The 17,708-nt window shown below is 50.2% G+C and overlaps 1 protein-coding gene across 1 annotated transcript; it reads left to right on the plus strand.

Annotated features, from left to right (window-relative positions):
- Positions 1-823: 823 nt before the first annotated feature.
- LOC142483609 (cadherin-related family member 4-like) lies at positions 824-17,670 on the plus strand (the record flags this gene model as incomplete). Its single annotated transcript, XM_075583621.1, has 5 exons — positions 824-949; positions 3,856-4,106; positions 6,199-6,344; positions 12,575-12,719; positions 17,456-17,670. Coding segments are annotated over exons 3-5 (417 nt in total), but the record flags the coding sequence as incomplete, so codon positions are not given.
- Positions 17,671-17,708: the final 38 nt, after the last annotated feature.

Genomic DNA, 17,708 nt, shown 5'->3' on the forward strand with positions numbered 1-17,708 from the left:
GTCACATTACTCCTCCCGCTGTCACATACTCCCTCCCGTGTCACATTACTCCCTCCCTCCCGCTGTCACATTACTCCCCTCCCCCGCTGTCACATTATCCCCTCCCGCTGTCAATTACTCCCTCCGCTGTCACATTACTCCCCTCCCCGCTGTCAACATTACTCCCCTCCCCCGCTGTCACATTACTCCCCTCCCCCGCTGTCACATTACTCCCCTCCCCCCGCTGTCACATTACTCCCTCCCCCGCTGTCACATTACTCCCTCCCGGTCAACTCCTCCCCGCTGTCACATTACTCCCCTCCGCCCGCTGTCACATTACTCCCCTCCCCCGCTGTCACATTACTCCCCTCCCCCGCTGTCACATTACTCCCTCCCCCGCTGTCACATTACTCCCCTCCCCCGCTGTCACATTACTCCCCTCCCCCGCTGTCACATTACTCCCCTCCCCCGCTGTCACATTACGCCCCTCCCCCGCTGTCACATTACGCCCCTCCCCCGCTGTCACATTACTCCCCTCCCCCGCTGTCACATTACTCCCCTCCCCCGCTGTCACATTACTCCCCTCCCCCGCTGTCACATTACTCCCCTCCCCCGCTGTCACATTACTCCCCTCCCCCGCTGTCACATTACTCCCCTCCCCCGCTGTCACATTACTCCCCTCCCCCGCTGTCACATTACTCCCCTCCCCCGCTGTCACATTACTCCCCTCCCCCGGCTGTCACATTACTCCCCTCCCCCGCTGTCACATTACTCCCCTCCCCCGCTGTCACATTACTCCCCTCCCCGGTGTCACATTACTCCCCTCCCCCGCTGTAACCAGAACGTGATTATTTCTCTCCCTGACAGGTGAACAAAACGTTGACTTATGACTCGGCCGAGATCGCCGCCATGAATTTCCAGTACTCGGCCACCATCGTAGTGACCGACAGCGGCTCACCACAGCTCACCAGTGAGTGTCCTAATACAGAGGCACCTTTCACCTCTCCTAATACAGAGGCAGCAGGACACGCACTTCTCACCGGTTTCCTAATACTGAGACATCAAGGGACATTTACATCTCACCCCCTCCTAATACACAGATATCAGGGACACGTACCTCTCACCCCCTCCTAATACACAGATATCAGGGACACGTACCTCTCACCCCCTCCTAATACACAGATATCAGGGACACGTACCTCTCACCTCCTCCTAATACACAGATATCAGGGACACGTACCTCTCACCCCCTCCTAATACACAGATATCAGGGACACGTACCTCTCACCTCCTCCTAATACACAGATATCAGGGACACGTACCTCTCACCCCCTCCTAATACACAGATATCAGGGACACGTACCTCTCACCCCCTCCTAATACACAGATATCAGGGACACGTACCTCTCACCCCCTCCTAATACACAGATATCAGGGACACGTACCTCTCAACTCCTCCTAATACACAGATATCAGGGGACACGTACCTCTCACCCCCTCCTAATACACAGATATCAGGGACACGTACCTCTCACCCCCCTCCTAATACACAGACCTCTGAGACATGTACCTCTCACCTCCTCCTAATACACAGACATCAGGGACACATACCTCTCACCCACTCCTAATACACAGACATCAGGGACACGTACCTCTCACCCCCTCCTAATACACAGACATCATGGACACATACCTTACATCCCGTCCTAATACACAGACATCATGGACACATACCTTACATCCCGTCCTAATACACAGACATCAGGGACACGTACCTCTCACCCCCTCCTAATACACAGATATCAGGGACACGTACCTCTCACCTCCTCCTAATACACAGATATCAGGGACACGTAACTCTCACCTCCTCCTAATACACAGATATCAGGGACACGTACCTCTCACCTCCTCCCTAATACACAGACATCAGGGACACATACCTCTCACCCCCTCCTAATACACAGATATCAGGGACACGTACCTCTCACCTCCTCCTAATACACAGATATCAGGGACATGTACCTCTCACCCCCTCCTAATACACAGATATCAGGGACACGTACCTCTCAACTCCTCCTAATACACAGATATCAGGGACACGTACCTCTCACCTCCTCCTAATACACAGATATCAGGGACACGTACCTCTCACCTCCTCCTAATACACAGATATCAGGGACACGTAACTCTCACCCCCTCCTAATAAATAGATATTAGGGACACATACCTCTCACCCCCTCCTAATACACAGACCTCTGGGACATGTACCTCTCACCCCCTCCTAATACACAGACATCAGGGACACGTACCTCACACCCCCCTCCTAATACACAGACATCAGGGACACGTACCTCACGCCCCCTCCTAACACACAGACATCAGGGAGACGTACTTCTCACCCCCCTCCTAATACACAGATATCAGGTACACATACCTCTCACCTCCTCCTAATACACAGACATCAGGGACACGTACCTCTCAGCCCTTCCTAATACACAGACATCAGGGACATGTACCTCTCACCCCCTCCTAATACACAGATATCAGGGACACGTACTTCTCACCTCCTCCTAATACACAGACATCAGGGACACGTCCCTCTCACCCCCCTCCTAATACACAGACATCACGGACACATACCTTACATCCCGTCCTAATACACAGACATCAGGGATAAATACATCTCACCCCCTCCTAATACACAGACATCAGGGACACGTACCTCACACCCCCTCCTAATACACAGACATCAGGGACACATACCTCTCACCTCCTCCTAATACACAGACATCAGGGACACGTACCTCACACCCCCTCCTAATACACAGACATCAGGGACACATACCTTACATCTCGTCCTAATACACAGACATCAGGGACACGTACCTCACACACCCCTCGTAATACACAGACATCAGGGACACGTACCTCTCACCCCCTCCTAATACACAGACATCAGGGACACGTACCTCACACCCCCCTCCTAATACACAGACATCAGGGACTCCTACCACTCACCCCCCTCCTAATACACAGATATCAGGGACATGTACCTCTCACCCCCCTCCTAATACACAGACATCACGGACACATACCTTACATCCCGTCCTAATACACAGACATCAGGGATACCAAACACTCACCCCCTCCTAATACACAGACATCAGGGACACATACCTCTCACCCCCTCCTAATACAAAGACATCAGGGACACGTACCTCTCACCCCCCTCCTAATACACAGGCATCAGGGACACATACCTCTCACCCCCCTCCTAATACACAGACATCAGGGACACGTACCTCTCACCCCTCCTAATACACAGACATCAGGGACACATACCTCTCACCCCCCTCCTAATACACAGACATCAGGGACACGTACCTCTCACCCCCTCCTAATACACAGATATCAGGGGCACGTACCTCTCACCCCCTCCTAATACACAGACATCAGGAACACGTACCTCTCACCCTCTCCTAATACACAGACATCAGGGACTCCTACCACTCACCCCCTCCTAATACACAGACATCAGGGACAGGTACCTCTCACCCCCTCCTAATACACAGACGTCAGGAACACATACCTCTCATCCCTTCCTAATACACAGACATCAGGGACACATACCTCTCACCCCTCCTAATACACAGACATCAGGGACACGTACCTCTCACCCCCTCCTAATACACAGACATCACGGACACATACCTTACAATCCCGTCCTAATACACAGACATCAGGGGATACCAAACACTCACCCCCTCCTAATACACAGACATCAGGGACACGTACCTCTCACCCTCTCCTAATACACAGAGCTAAGGGAGACGCGCGCATTCTATAAAGATAATCTTCTGTATCCTTCACTTGCAGCCAATATCCCTGTGTTTGTCACGGTGACTCCGGTGAATAATTACCCGCCTCAGTGCGTCGGACCGTTATTCTTCTCCGTTAACGAGAACGCCCCCGTTTGATACCATTGTGGGACAAGTAAACGCCACGGACGCTGACTACAAGTTCAACAGCGTGCAGTTCAGCATTGATGGGGGCAACAGCCCCCCCGTCTTCTACATCAGCCCCCAGAGTGGTATGATCCACCTTCCAGAGCAAGAAGGCACCTAGGAGTTAGGTTACTGCATAATTGTCGGCATTAGGGCACACAGATCCTACATTACTGTGATAAGATGTTACAGGGTCACTGCTGGGGCAACAAGGCACTCAGGCGCAGGGTTACTGCGATAAGATGTTACAGGAGGGACACTGCTGGGGCAACAAGGCACTCAGGAGCTGGGTTACTGCGATAAGATGTTACAGTGTCACTGCCGGGGCAACAAGGGCACTCAGGAGCTGGGTTACTGTGATAAGATGTTACAGGGACACTGCTGGGGCAATAAGGCACTCAGGAGCTGGGTTACTGTGATAAGATGTTACAGGGTCGCTGCCGGGGCAATAAGGCACTCAGGAGCAGGGTTACTGTGATAAGATGTTACAGGGTCACTGCCGGGCAATAAGGCACTCAGGAGCTGGGTTACTGCGATAAGATGTTACAGGGTCGCTGCCGGGGCAATAAGGCACTCAGGAGCAGGGTTACTGTGATAAGATGTTACAGGGTCACTGCCGGGGCAATAAGGCACTCAGGAGCAGGGTTACTGTGATAAGATGTTACAGAGTCGCTGCCGGGGCAATAAGGCACTCAGGAGCTGGGTTACTGTGATAAGATGTTACAGGGACACTGCCGGGGCAATAAGGCACTCAGGAGCTGGGTTACTGTGATAAGATGTTACAGGGTCACTGCTGGGGCAATAAGGCACTCAGTGGGTGGGTTACTGCGATAAGATGTTACAGGGTAACTGCCGGGGCAATAAGGCACTCAGTGGGTGGGTTACTGCGATAAGATGTTACAGGGTCACTGCCGGGGCAATAAGGCACTCAGGAGCTGGGTTACTGCGATAAGATGTTACAGGGTCACTGCTGGGGCAATAAGGCACTCAGGAGCAGGGTTACTGTGATAAGATGTTACAGGGTCACTGCTGGGGCAATAAGGCACTCAGGAGCAGGGTTACTGTGATAAGATGTTACAGGGTCACTGCCGGGGCAATAAGGCACTCAGGAGCTGGGTTACTGTGATAAGATGTTACAGGGACACTGCCGGGGCAATAAGGCACTCAGGAGCAGGGTTACTGCAATAAGATGTTACAGGGTAACTACCGGGGCAATAAGGCACTCAGGAGCAGGGTTACTGTGATAAGATGTTACAGGGTCACTGCCGGGGCAATACGGCACTCAGGAGCTGGGTTACTGTGATAAGATGGTACAGGGTCACTGCCGGGGCAATAAGGCACTCAGGAGCAGGGTTACTGTGATAAGATGTTACAGGGTCACTGCTTGGGCAAAAAGGGAATCGGGTTGGGTGTGAGCCTGCGCCTTGGGAGAAGGTGGTGACAAGGCTGCCAGTTGTAGTGTGTGCCCACTGCTGCCATCACACTGCCGTCTCCCCCAAACAATCTGCCTGCCACTGCCCTCACACTGCGCCCATCTCCTGCCCTCACACTGTGCCCCTCGTCTCCTGCTCTCACACTGTGCCCATCTCCTGCTCTCACACTGTGCCCATCGTCTCCTGCTCTCACACTGTGCCCCTCGTCTCCTGCTCTCACACTGTGCCCATCTCCTGTCCTCACACTGTGCCCGTCGTCTCCTGCCCTCACAATGTGCCCCTCGTCTCCTGCTCTCACACTGTGCCTATCTCCTGCTCTCACACTGTGCCCATCACCCCCTCACTGTGCCCGCTCCTGCTCTCACACTGTGCCCATCACCCCCTCACTGTGCCCATCTCCTGCCCTCACACTGTGCCCACCTCCTGCCCTCACTGTGCCCATCTCCTGCCCTCACACTGTGCCCCTCGTCTCCTACTCTCACACTGTGCCCATCTCCTGCCCTCACACTGTGCCTGTCGTCTCCTGCCCTCACACTGTGCCCATCTCCTGCTCTCACACTGTGCCTATCACACCCTCACTGTGCCCGCTCCTGCTCTCACACTGTGCCCATCTCCTGCCCTCACACAGTGCCCACTCCTGCCCTCACACTGTGTCTGGCCCTGGCACTGTGCCCGCTCCTGCCCTCACACTGTGCCTCCTCCTGGCTTCACCCTGTGCCCGCTCTTGCCCTCACACTGTGCCCGCTCTTGCCCTCACACTGTGCCCGCTCATGCCCTCACAGGAGAGATACATCTGCTAAGTTCTCTGGACTTTGAGGTCAAGACCAGCTATCAGCTGAAGATCAAGGTGGTGGATCTGAACAACGACATCATGCCTGACCCCACAAATCAGAAGACAACTTTCTGCCCCATCACCATCAATGTGCAGGTAACTTGCAGGCAGAGCGTCATGTATCTCTGTATCTCCCTCTCTCACTGTATCTCTGTATCTCCCTCTCTCACTGTATCTCTGTATCTCCCTCTCTCACTGTATCTCTGTATCTCCCTCTCTCACTGTATCTCTGTATCTCCCTCTCTCACTGTATCTCTGTATCTCCCTCTCTCACTGTATCTCTGTATCTCCCTCTCTCACTGTATCTCTGTATCTCCCTCTCTCACTGTATCTCTGTATCTCCCTCTCTCACTGTATCTCTGTATCTCCCTCTCTCACTGTATCTCTGTATCTCCCTCTCTCACTGTATCTCTGTATCTCCCTCTCTCACTGTATCACTGCATCTCCCTCTCTCACTGTATCTCTGTATCTCCCTCTCTCACTGTATCTCTGTATCTCCCTCTCTCACTGTATCTCTGTATCTCCCTCTCTCACTGTATCTCTGTATCTCCCTCTCTCACTGTATCTCTGTATCTCCCTCTCTCACTGTATCTCTCACTGCATCTCCCTCTCTCACGGTATCTCCCTCTCTCACGGTATCTCCCTCTCTCACTGTATCTCTGTATCTCCCTCTCTCACTGTATCTCTGTATCTCCCTCTCTCACTGTATCTCTCACTGCATCTCCCTCTCTCACTGTATCTCTGTATCTCCCTCTCTCACTGTATCTCTCACTGTATCTCCCTCTCTCACTGTATCTCTCACTGCATCTCCCTCTCTCACTGCATCTCTCACTGTATCTCTGTATCTCCCTCTCTCACTGCATCTCCCTCTCTCACTGCATCTCTCACTGTATCTGCATCTCTCACTGTATCTCCCTCTCTCACTGCATCTCTGTATCTCCCTCTCTCACTGCATCTCCCTCTCTCACTGCATCTCTCACTGTATCTGCATCTCTCACTGTATCTCCCTCTCTCACTGCATCTCCCTCTCTCACTGCATCTCTCACTGCATCTCCCTCTCTCACTGCATCTCTCACTGCATTTCTCACTGCATCTCCCTCTCTCACTGCATCTCTCACTGCATCTCTCACTGCATCTCCCTCTCTCACTGCATCTCTCACTGCATCTACCTCTCTCACTGCATCTCTCACTGCATCTCTCACTGCATTTCTCACTGCATCTACCGCTCTCACTGCATCTCCCTATCTCACTGCATCTCCCTCTCTCACTGCATCTCCCTCTCTCACTGTATCTCCCTCTCTCACTGTATCTCCCTCTCTCACGTTATCTCCCTCTCACTGTATCTCTCACTGTATCACTGTGTATCTCCCTCTCACTGTATCACTGTGTATCTCCCTCTCTCTCTCTCATTGTATCTCATCCTCTCTCACTGTGTCTCTGTGTATCTCCCTCTCACTGTATCTCCCTCTCACTGTATCTCCCTCTCACTGTATCTCCCTCTCTCCCTCTCACTGTATCACTGTGTATCTCCCTCTCACGGTATCTCCCTCTCTCACGGTATCTCCCTCTCTCACGGTATCTCCCTCTCACTGTATCTCCCTCTCTCACGGTATCTCCCTCTCTCACGGTATCTCCCTCTCTCACGGTATCTCCCTCTCTCACGGTATCTCCCTCTCTCACGGTATCTCCCTCTCACTGTATCTCCCTCTCACTGTATCTCCCTCTCTCCCTCTCACTGTATCTCTCACTGTATCACTGTGTATCTCCCTCTCTCACGGTATCTCCCTCTCTCACGGTATCTCCCTCTCACTGTATCTCCCTCTCTCACGGTATCTCCCTCTCACTGTATCTCCCTCTCACTGTATCTCCCTCTCTCCCTCTCACTGTATCTCTCACTGTATCACTGTGTATCTCCCTCTCTCACTGTGTATCTCCCTCTCACTGTATCTCCCTCTCACTGTATCTCCCTCTCACTGTATCACTGTGTATCTCCCTCTCTCACTGTGTATCTCCCTCTCACTGTATCTCCCTCTCTCCCTCTCACTGTATCTCTCACTGTATCACTGTGTATCTCCCTCTCTCACTGTGTATCTCCCTCTCTCACGGTATCTCCCTCTCTCACTGTATCTCCCTCTCACTGTATCTCCCTCTCACTGTTTCTCCCTCTCTCCCTCTCACTGTATCTCTCACTGTATCAATGTGTATCTCCCTCTCTCACTGTATCTCCCTCTCTTCCTCTCACTGTATCTCCCTCTCTCACTGTATCTCCCTCTCTCGCTGCAGCTCCCTCTCTTCCTCTCACTGTATCTCCCTCTCTCACTTTATCTCCCTCTCTCACTGTATCTCCCTCTCTCACTGTATCTCCCTCTCTTCCTCTCACTGTATCTCCCTCTCTCACTTTATCTCCCTCTCTCACTGTATCTCCCTCTCTCACTGTATCTCCCTCTCTCCCTCTCACTGTATCTCCCTCTCTCACTTTATCTCCCTCTCTCACTGTATCTCCCTCTCTCACTTTATCTCCCTCTCTCACTGTATCTCCCTCTCTCACTGTATCTCCCTCTCTCACGTTATCTCCCTCTCACTGTATCTCCCTCTCTCCCTCTCACTGTATCCCCCTCTCTCCCTCTCACTGTATCTCTCACTGTATCACTGTGTATCTCCCTCTCACTGTACAGTATCTCCCTCTCACTCTCACTGTATCTCCCTCTCTCACTGTATCTCCCTCTCCCTCTCATTGTATCTCCCTCTCTCACTGTATCTCCCTCTCCCTCTCATTGTATCTCCCTCTCACTATATCTCCCTCTCTCCCTCTCACTGTATCTCCCTCTCTCTCACTCACTGTATCTCCCTCTCCCTCTCATTGTATCTCCCTCTCACTATATCTCCCTCTCTCCCTCTCACTGTATCTCCCTCTCTCTCACTCACTGTATCTCCCTCTCACTGTATCTCCCTCTCTCCCTCTCACTGTATCTCTCACTGTATCACTGTGTATCTCCCTCTCACTGTACAGTATCTCCCTCGCACTCTCACTGTATCTATGTGTATCTCCCTCTCTCACTGTATCTCCCCCTCCCCCGCGCTCTCTGTGTATCTCTGTGTATCTCATTCTCTCTCTCTCACTGTATCTCTGTGTATCTCATTCTCTCTCTCACTGTATCTCTGTGTATCTCATTCTCTCTCTCACTGTATCTCTGTGTATCTCATTCTCTCTCTCATTGTATCTCTGTGTATCTCATCCTCTCTCACTGTTTCTCTGTATATCTCATTCTCTCTCTCACTGTATCTCTGTATATCTCATTCTCTCTCTCACTGTATCTCTGTGTATCTCATCCTCTCTCACTGTATCTCTGTATATCTCATTCTCTCTCTCACTGTATCTCTGTATATCTCATTCTCTCTCTCACTGTATCTCTGTGTATCTCATCCTCTCTCACTGTATCTCTGTTTATCTCACTCTCTCTCTCACTGTATCTCTGTATATCTCATTCTCTCTCTCACTGTATCTCTGTATATCTCATTCTCTCTCTCTCACTGTATCTCTGTGTATCTCATCCTCTCTCATTGTATCTCTGTGTATCTCATTCTCTCTCTCACTGTATCTCTGTGTATCTCATTCTCTCTCTCACTGTATCTCAATGTATCTCTCTCTCTCTCTCTCACTGTATCTCTGTGTATCTCATTCTCTCTCTCACTGTATCTCGGTGTATCTCATCCTCTCTCACTGTATCTCGGTGTATCTCATTCTCTCTCTCACTGTATCTCTGTATATCTCATTCTCTCTCTCACTGTATCTCTGTGTATCTCTCTCTCTCTCACTGTATCTCTGTGTATCTCATTCACCCTCTCACTGTATCTCTCACTGTATCACTGTGTATCTCCCTCTCACTGTACAGTATCTCCCTCTCACTCTCACTGTATCTCCCTCTCTCACTGTATCTCCCTCTCCCTCTCATTGTATCTCCCTCTCTCACTGTATCTCCCTCTCCCTCTCATTGTATCTCCCTCTCACTATATCTCCCTCTCTCCCTCTCACTGTATCTCCCTCTCTCTCACTCACTGTATCTCCCTCTCCCTCTCATTGTATCTCCCTCTCACTATATCTCCCTCTCTCCCTCTCACTGTATCTCCCTCTCTCTCACTCACTGTATCTCCCTCTCACTGTATCTCCCTCTCTCCCTCTCACTGTATCTCTCACTGTATCACTGTGTATCTCCCTCTCACTGTACAGTATCTCCCTCGCACTCTCACTGTATCTATGTGTATCTCCCTCTCTCACTGTATCTCCCCCTCCCCCGCGCTCTCTGTGTATCTCTGTGTATCTCATTCTCTCTCTCTCACTGTATCTCTGTGTATCTCATTCTCTCTCTCACTGTATCTCTGTGTATCTCATTCTCTCTCTCACTGTATCTCTGTGTATCTCATTCTCTCTCTCATTGTATCTCTGTGTATCTCATCCTCTCTCACTGTTTCTCTGTATATCTCATTCTCTCTCTCACTGTATCTCTGTATATCTCATTCTCTCTCTCTCACTGTATCTCTGTGTATCTCATCCTCTCTCACTGTATCTCTGTATATCTCATTCTCTCTCTCACTGTATCTCTGTATATCTCATTCTCTCTCTCACTGTATCTCTGTGTATCTCATCCTCTCTCACTGTATCTCTGTTTATCTCACTCTCTCTCTCACTGTATCTCTGTATATCTCATTCTCTCTCTCACTGTATCTCTGTATATCTCATTCTCTCTCTCTCACTGTATCTCTGTGTATCTCATCCTCTCTCATTGTATCTCTGTGTATCTCATTCTCTCTCTCACTGTATCTCTGTGTATCTCATTCTCTCTCTCACTGTATCTCAATGTATCTCTCTCTCTCTCTCTCACTGTATCTCTGTGTATCTCATTCTCTCTCTCACTGTATCTCGGTGTATCTCATCCTCTCTCACTGTATCTCGGTGTATCTCATTCTCTCTCTCACTGTATCTCTGTATATCTCATTCTCTCTCTCACTGTATCTCTGTGTATCTCTCTCTCTCTCACTGTATCTCTGTGTATCTCATTCACTCTCTCACTGTATCTCGGTGTATCTCATCTTCTCTCACTGTATCTCGGTGTATCTCATTCTCTCTCTCACTGTATCTCTGTGTATCTCATTCTCTCTCTCACTGTATCTCTGTGTATCTCATTGTCTCTCTCACTGTATCTCTGTGTATCTCATTCTCTCTCTCACTGGAATCGATTCTGATAAATGCCCTTATAGCGCGCTACTGCCTGATCTGCTATTCACAAAGCCTAACCACCCTACCCAGGGACACCACCCCCGCTACACACTGATTGGCACAGTATATGGGCATGCTTTAACACTATAGCAATAAATGTGGAAAAAAAAAAACAGGCCCAAAATAAAACACATTACATAGAAAAATAAACACATTACAAATGCCACTAAACAAATTGATTGGCACAGTGGTACATCTTGCCCGTGTAATATGGAACATACAGAACACCTACAAGCTCAAATTGAACCCCCAAAATACCCACAACATATATATAAGCATATAAGTTTCACAGAGGAGTGCTACTGAGCATGGCAATTTAACAGACAAAGCTCAGTGCACATCCAGAAAAACGTATATACGGTACAGTGCCTAAATATACATGTATAAATTTCTAATAAATAAAATGGTCTTTTAGTTTAACATTTTGGCCAAATTGTTGTAAGCCCTTGAGCCAAGCTTCACGGCAGACCACGTTCCATGTAATATGGGCATGATTTAACACAATCACAGCCAATGATCAACCCAAAAAATTAACAACCATCAACAATATAAAATTCAATCAAAACAATCACCAAATAAACAACTGTGACGGGAGACCAGTACTTTTACACCGAAACCACCGAGAACACTAGCACTAGAGGGAATAAAGTTGTTGAATAAAATGAGGTTTATTCTGGCACGCCACCAGACAAAACAAAGATGCACAAAACAAGATGCAAAACCAACTGGGGGCCTGGGGTGTAGACTCTAGCCTCGCTAGGTGCAGGGGCCTGCTTCAGGAAGGCTTGCCCTGTCCGCTTCTCGTCCAGGATATCAGAGTGCTGATCAGACAGCAGACACTGTCTGCCATTGTATTTCTCTCTCTTTTTTCCACCCTCATTGTCTCTCCCTCCCTCTCCTCTCTTTCCTTTGGTCCTTCCCTTGCTCCTGTGCCTTTATCTCTCCCCTCTCTTTCACCTCTCTTCCGTCTGTCTCTTCTTCTTGCTGTAATAAGACCCCATGAGATAACGCTCCCCCCCCCCCCCCCACTCTCCATCCTTTGTCTTTTCAGGACATTAATGATAACCCTCCGATCTGCACTCCTCCATATTACAGAACCACAATCTATTCCACCCTCATCACCACCGCTGACATCCTAACCGTGACGTGCACCGACAAGGACATCAGCGGTGTCCTGTCCTACACCATCGTGGGGGGTAAGGGACATGGCATACAGGGGCAGAAGGACCATACCGAGGGTGTTTATTATAGCAGAAACCAGTTGGATTAGTGATGAATCTCAGCAGAGCAGTGTGTGCTGCAGCCTCGCTGATCCTCCTGGTGTTGGGAATGGCATCATGGTGGTGATACTGAGAGGTCAAATAAATTATGTCCCCTCATGAAGAGTGATGGGCACTTATTGTAGAAGCAGTGACAACAGTGTGCAGAGCTTTCCAAAACTTACAGGTCTCTTCTTCACATGTACAGAGCTTCCTAAACCTCACAGGTCTCTTCTTCACATGTACAGAGCTTCCTAAACCTCACATGTCTCTTCTTCACATGTACAGAGCTTCCTAAACCTCACAGGTCTTTTCTTCACATGTACAGAGCTTCCTAAACCTCACAGGTCTTTTCTTCACATGTACAGAGCTTCCTAAACCTCACAGGTCTCTTCTTCACATGTACAGAGCTTCCCAAACCTCACAGGTCTCTTCTTCACATGTACAAAGCTTTCCAAACCTCACAGGTCTTTTCTTCACATGTACAAAGCTTTCCAAACCTCACAGGTCTCTTCTTTACATGTACAGAGCTTCCTAAATCTCACAGGTCTCTTCTTTACATGTACAAAAGTTTTCCAAACCTCACAGGTCTCTTCTTCACATGTACAGAGCTTCCTAAATCTCACAGTTCTCTTCTTCACATGTACAAAAGTTTTCCAAACCTCACAGGTCTCTTCTTCACATGTATTGAGCTTTCCAAACCGCAGACGTCTCTTCTTCTTCTCTTAGGCTGCGGCCAGGGTGATGCTGAGCAGGCGCGCGCTCTCAGCGAGATCAAGCACATTGCTACAATGTGTTTGTCCAGCGTGAGTGTGCGCGCGTGCACGTGAGCGCACGTCGCTCTGCTGCTTGGCGAGACAAATCAATTTGATTTGCCGCTCCCTGGCGCATCAAGTGAGCGGATCGCCCAATGAGGGCGAACCAGCTCTGTGACGTCATGGCCGGAGCAAAATGAGCGCCGAGCTTGAGCACCAGCTCACTCTCGTTCACCCTGGCCGCAGCCTTATGGGCACCGAGCCTGAACAGAAAGACGTGGTTGCAAGACCTAGAGCTGGCTCCATGTTTTATTGGCTACAAAAATGACAGCTCTTTGGGTGTGTATATATATATATATATCACTTGTGAGCACGTTCACATGTCTTAGGCTAAGGTCCCGTTGCACGCGTCCGCACGGCTGGCTTGCTTGCCGGCGGCGCGTGCAACTCGCTGTACCGCGATCTGCGGTCTACAGGATACTTTTCTGGGAGCGGGGGGGGCGTGGCCAAACGGGTCGGGGGGGGCGCGGTCATGACGTGAGGGGGCGCGGCCATGACGTGAGGGGCCGGAGCGGGAGGTGGGCGGGAGTGGGAGGATTGACAGGGAGGGGGGGCGTGGCTTGATCGGAGGGACCCGCTACTCTTCCCCCCCCTCCCTCCACGGGCTGCCACGGGCTGCCACGGGCTGCAGGTAAGTAAAAAAAAACACACACACGCAGGCACTCATACATACATACATACACACACACACACACACACAGGCAGGCACTCACGCACTCATACACACACACACACACACACACACACACACACACACACACACAGACAGAGACAGGCACGCACGCACTCATACACACACACACAGACAGAGACAGGCACGCACACAGACAGGCACACACATACACACACACATGCACACAGACACACACACAGACAGGCACGCACGCACTCAGACACACACACAGAGAAAGGCACTCACCTGCTTTCACTCCACACTCCTCCCCGCTCCCCGAAGCCTCTCCTCCTCCCGCAGCCTCCCCTCCCCATTGGCTCACAGCCACACCACGTGACGCGTCGAAGCTAGGAAACACCATTCTGTGGTGTCTCCAGCGGCTGACACGCCACAGCGTGTAGTCAGCTGTGCAGCCAGTGGGGACCGGGACCGGCACGCGAGGATTCCCCTGCTGGTGGGGAACTCGCTACATTGCCGCCCGCGCCAACGAGCGCAGCGGGTCCCAGGCCTTAGACAGGTCTGCACCCCGCCTTTCTACCATTATCACCTATCATACAGTGCTCCCACTGCAGCAAGGGATTCTGGGAAATGACATGCAAATGAGCACACAATGTGTAACCTTTTGCCTGGAATATCCATTCACATGGAGCCCATACAAGCTGATGCATCGCCGTTCACACACCTTTTAAACACAGCATGGGACTAGCAAAGCAAGTCAAACCACTCACAGACATGTTTCAACCTTGATCACAAGTGATACTCTTTATTGGCTATATGCTAACGGTGGAGGTTTTTTGTTGCCTATTTCACCCACCATAACTTAAAATGTATATGGTAAAGCTACCCAGCCTAGAAATATTGCAAAGCAAGTGAAAACCAACCTCACACTGATGATACCCATCAAGGTTGAAACATGTCTGTGAGTGGTTTGACTTGCTTTGCTAGTCCCATGCTGTGCTTAAAAGCTGTGTGAACAGCGATGCATCTGCTTAAATGGGCTCCATGTGAATGGATATTCCAGGCAAAAGGTGACACATTGTGTGCTCATTTGCATGTAATTTCCCAGAATCCCTTGCTGCAGTGGCAGCACTGTATACTAGGTGATAATGGTTGAAAGGCAGGTGTGCAGACCTGTCTAAGACAGAATTAATTTCACACCATGTGAAGTAACCATACACTGTCCGAGCGACGTTCCGAACCACTCGGGGCCCTTTCCCAAGCTCTATAAATCAGTGCAACACGCACTGGAATAAATAGTGTTAGTGTTTGGTGCCAAAAGAGACAATTAGACTGACCAACAATCAAATGGATGCCCTCCTGAGGCTACGGGGTCGGTTTAGGTTACCAGGGGAGTGGACCAATCAGATAGCTCGTTCTACGCATGCGCAGAAGAGCTACAGAGTAACAACACTAAGGATGCCGGCGGCAAGGATCCCTCTGGCTGGCGGCGATCGCAGCATGACGTACTCCCACTGAGCATAGCATCATGTTGATGTTGTACATATTATGTGCGTGATTGCATTGATATTGCCATTTTGTGCCGGCTAGTTAGGGGTTTATGTATTTGTAGGGATGTCCTGTTTTGCTTGTTCACCTCCGCTGCAGGGTGCCTCTTGAGGGAGGGTTCGGGTGTTCCGCGGCGGCCCGGCAGCACAGGGCGCCGCCATGTTGTTGCGCAATAGTAGGTGTGACTGTCAGAGTGGAGCGAGTTCGCGCCTGCGCAGTGCAAAGCGCGCGAACGGCTGGCCAATCACAGAGAGGCTTTGCAGTAAACTACAACCCCCAAGGAGCCTCAGCAAAGTCATGAGCGAATAGGATTGCAGGGATTGCTGACAGGCAGGAAAGGGAAGCGTGGGGAGAGACCACGCTAGCCAGAGGAGCAAGGGGAGAGGTAGTGTGTGTGCAGGGGGTCCGTGACCCACCTGCGTAGGCCAGATTCCCCCTCAGGCCCCAGTGTATACCCTGAGTCACCCTAAGCTTGTGGTGCTGCAGGGACGCCCTATATATGTAGCGGTAACCATTCATTTACTGCATAGACAGATAGGGACACAGTGTCGCGGAGCTGCGGTGGTGACAGTCGTTTGGACCCAAGCTGCTGGACATCATCCACTCGTGAGAGACTGCGCTGGATCGGCGGATCCTTTTTGAAGTTTGTTGCCGGTCACAGCAGTGACCGGAAGGTATTTTATAAGTGCACCAACACCGGTACCAACAGGCGCTGATCCCGCCTTGGGGGAGGACTATTTGGGGACACTGGGTTGAGTGACCAGAGAACTGCGCATATATATATATATCAGTGGACACGGTGTGGGGTGCACGCGGTGACGGGGAGTGACATTTCTCTATAGGAGAGTGGCCGGGCCACTGGTAGACGTTATTGCATTTCATTACGTTCAATGCTATATCATATGTGTGTTATTACTTATAGTTATAGGATAAGGATCTACTTCTGCGTATCAGTAAACGGTTACCAAACTGAAGTGTGTTACCATTGTTCTTGCCTAGGGGAATCTCACTCATTGGGGATCCTGGGTAAGTATTGTTATTACCCCAGGCTCCCGGTTAGCGGAGGCCCAGATCTCGCTGAGCCAGCAGGTGTGTGCAGTACCAGTAGTCACTCTAGAGCAGTAGGAAAGAGGGCTACATATGATATAAGAGTGATTGTGCCTGATGGGTGCTGGGCGCAGTGTTCCTGTTGATCATCTGTTTTCTCTTCATGTGTTTGTATTTTGATTATTGGTCGGTCTCATTTTTCTCTTTTGGCGCCAGACACTAACACGATTTATACCAGTCGCTTATGGTTGTTCTCACATGGCGTGAGATAAATTCTTGATTGAAAATCTTAGTTGGCGAGTGTTGCAGATTTTTTCTTTTTTCTATTGTCTTGGACTGGTTTAGGATCCCAGCCCTTCTGCCGGCACCCCACACTGAGCCCAGTATATATAGCAAATGGAAATATAACTGTATGCTCATTTGCATGTCTTAGGCAGGTCTGCAACCCCGCCTTTCACCATTATCACCCAGCACACACAGCGCTTCCACTGCAGCAAGGGATTCTGGGAAATGACATGCAAATGAGCACACAGTGCCACCTTTTGTCTCAAGCCCACATTACATGAACAATTATATAACAAATATATATATATATATATATATAATCTCCTACTCCCATCCCATGTTCACAGGTAACACCAATAACCGCTTTTCATTGAATGGACCTTCTATCAGGCATAACCCCTTCTCCTACAACCCGGATGGCCTATACGACCCTCTGACCTTTGAACTCCTCATCCAAGTGAAGGACAGCCCTGCCCCCCAGTTCAGCACCACAGCAACCGTTTTCATCCGTGTCATTCCTTGGACTACGACCAGTGCCGCCACCACCAGTACCAGCACCACGGTGAGGAGAGGGGACTGGGACATACAAAATGTATCTTC

The sequence above is a fragment of the Ascaphus truei genome, unplaced genomic scaffold (genome assembly GCF_040206685.1).
Source record: "Ascaphus truei isolate aAscTru1 unplaced genomic scaffold, aAscTru1.hap1 HAP1_SCAFFOLD_3427, whole genome shotgun sequence".
Lineage (NCBI taxonomy): Eukaryota > Metazoa > Chordata > Amphibia > Anura > Ascaphidae > Ascaphus > Ascaphus truei.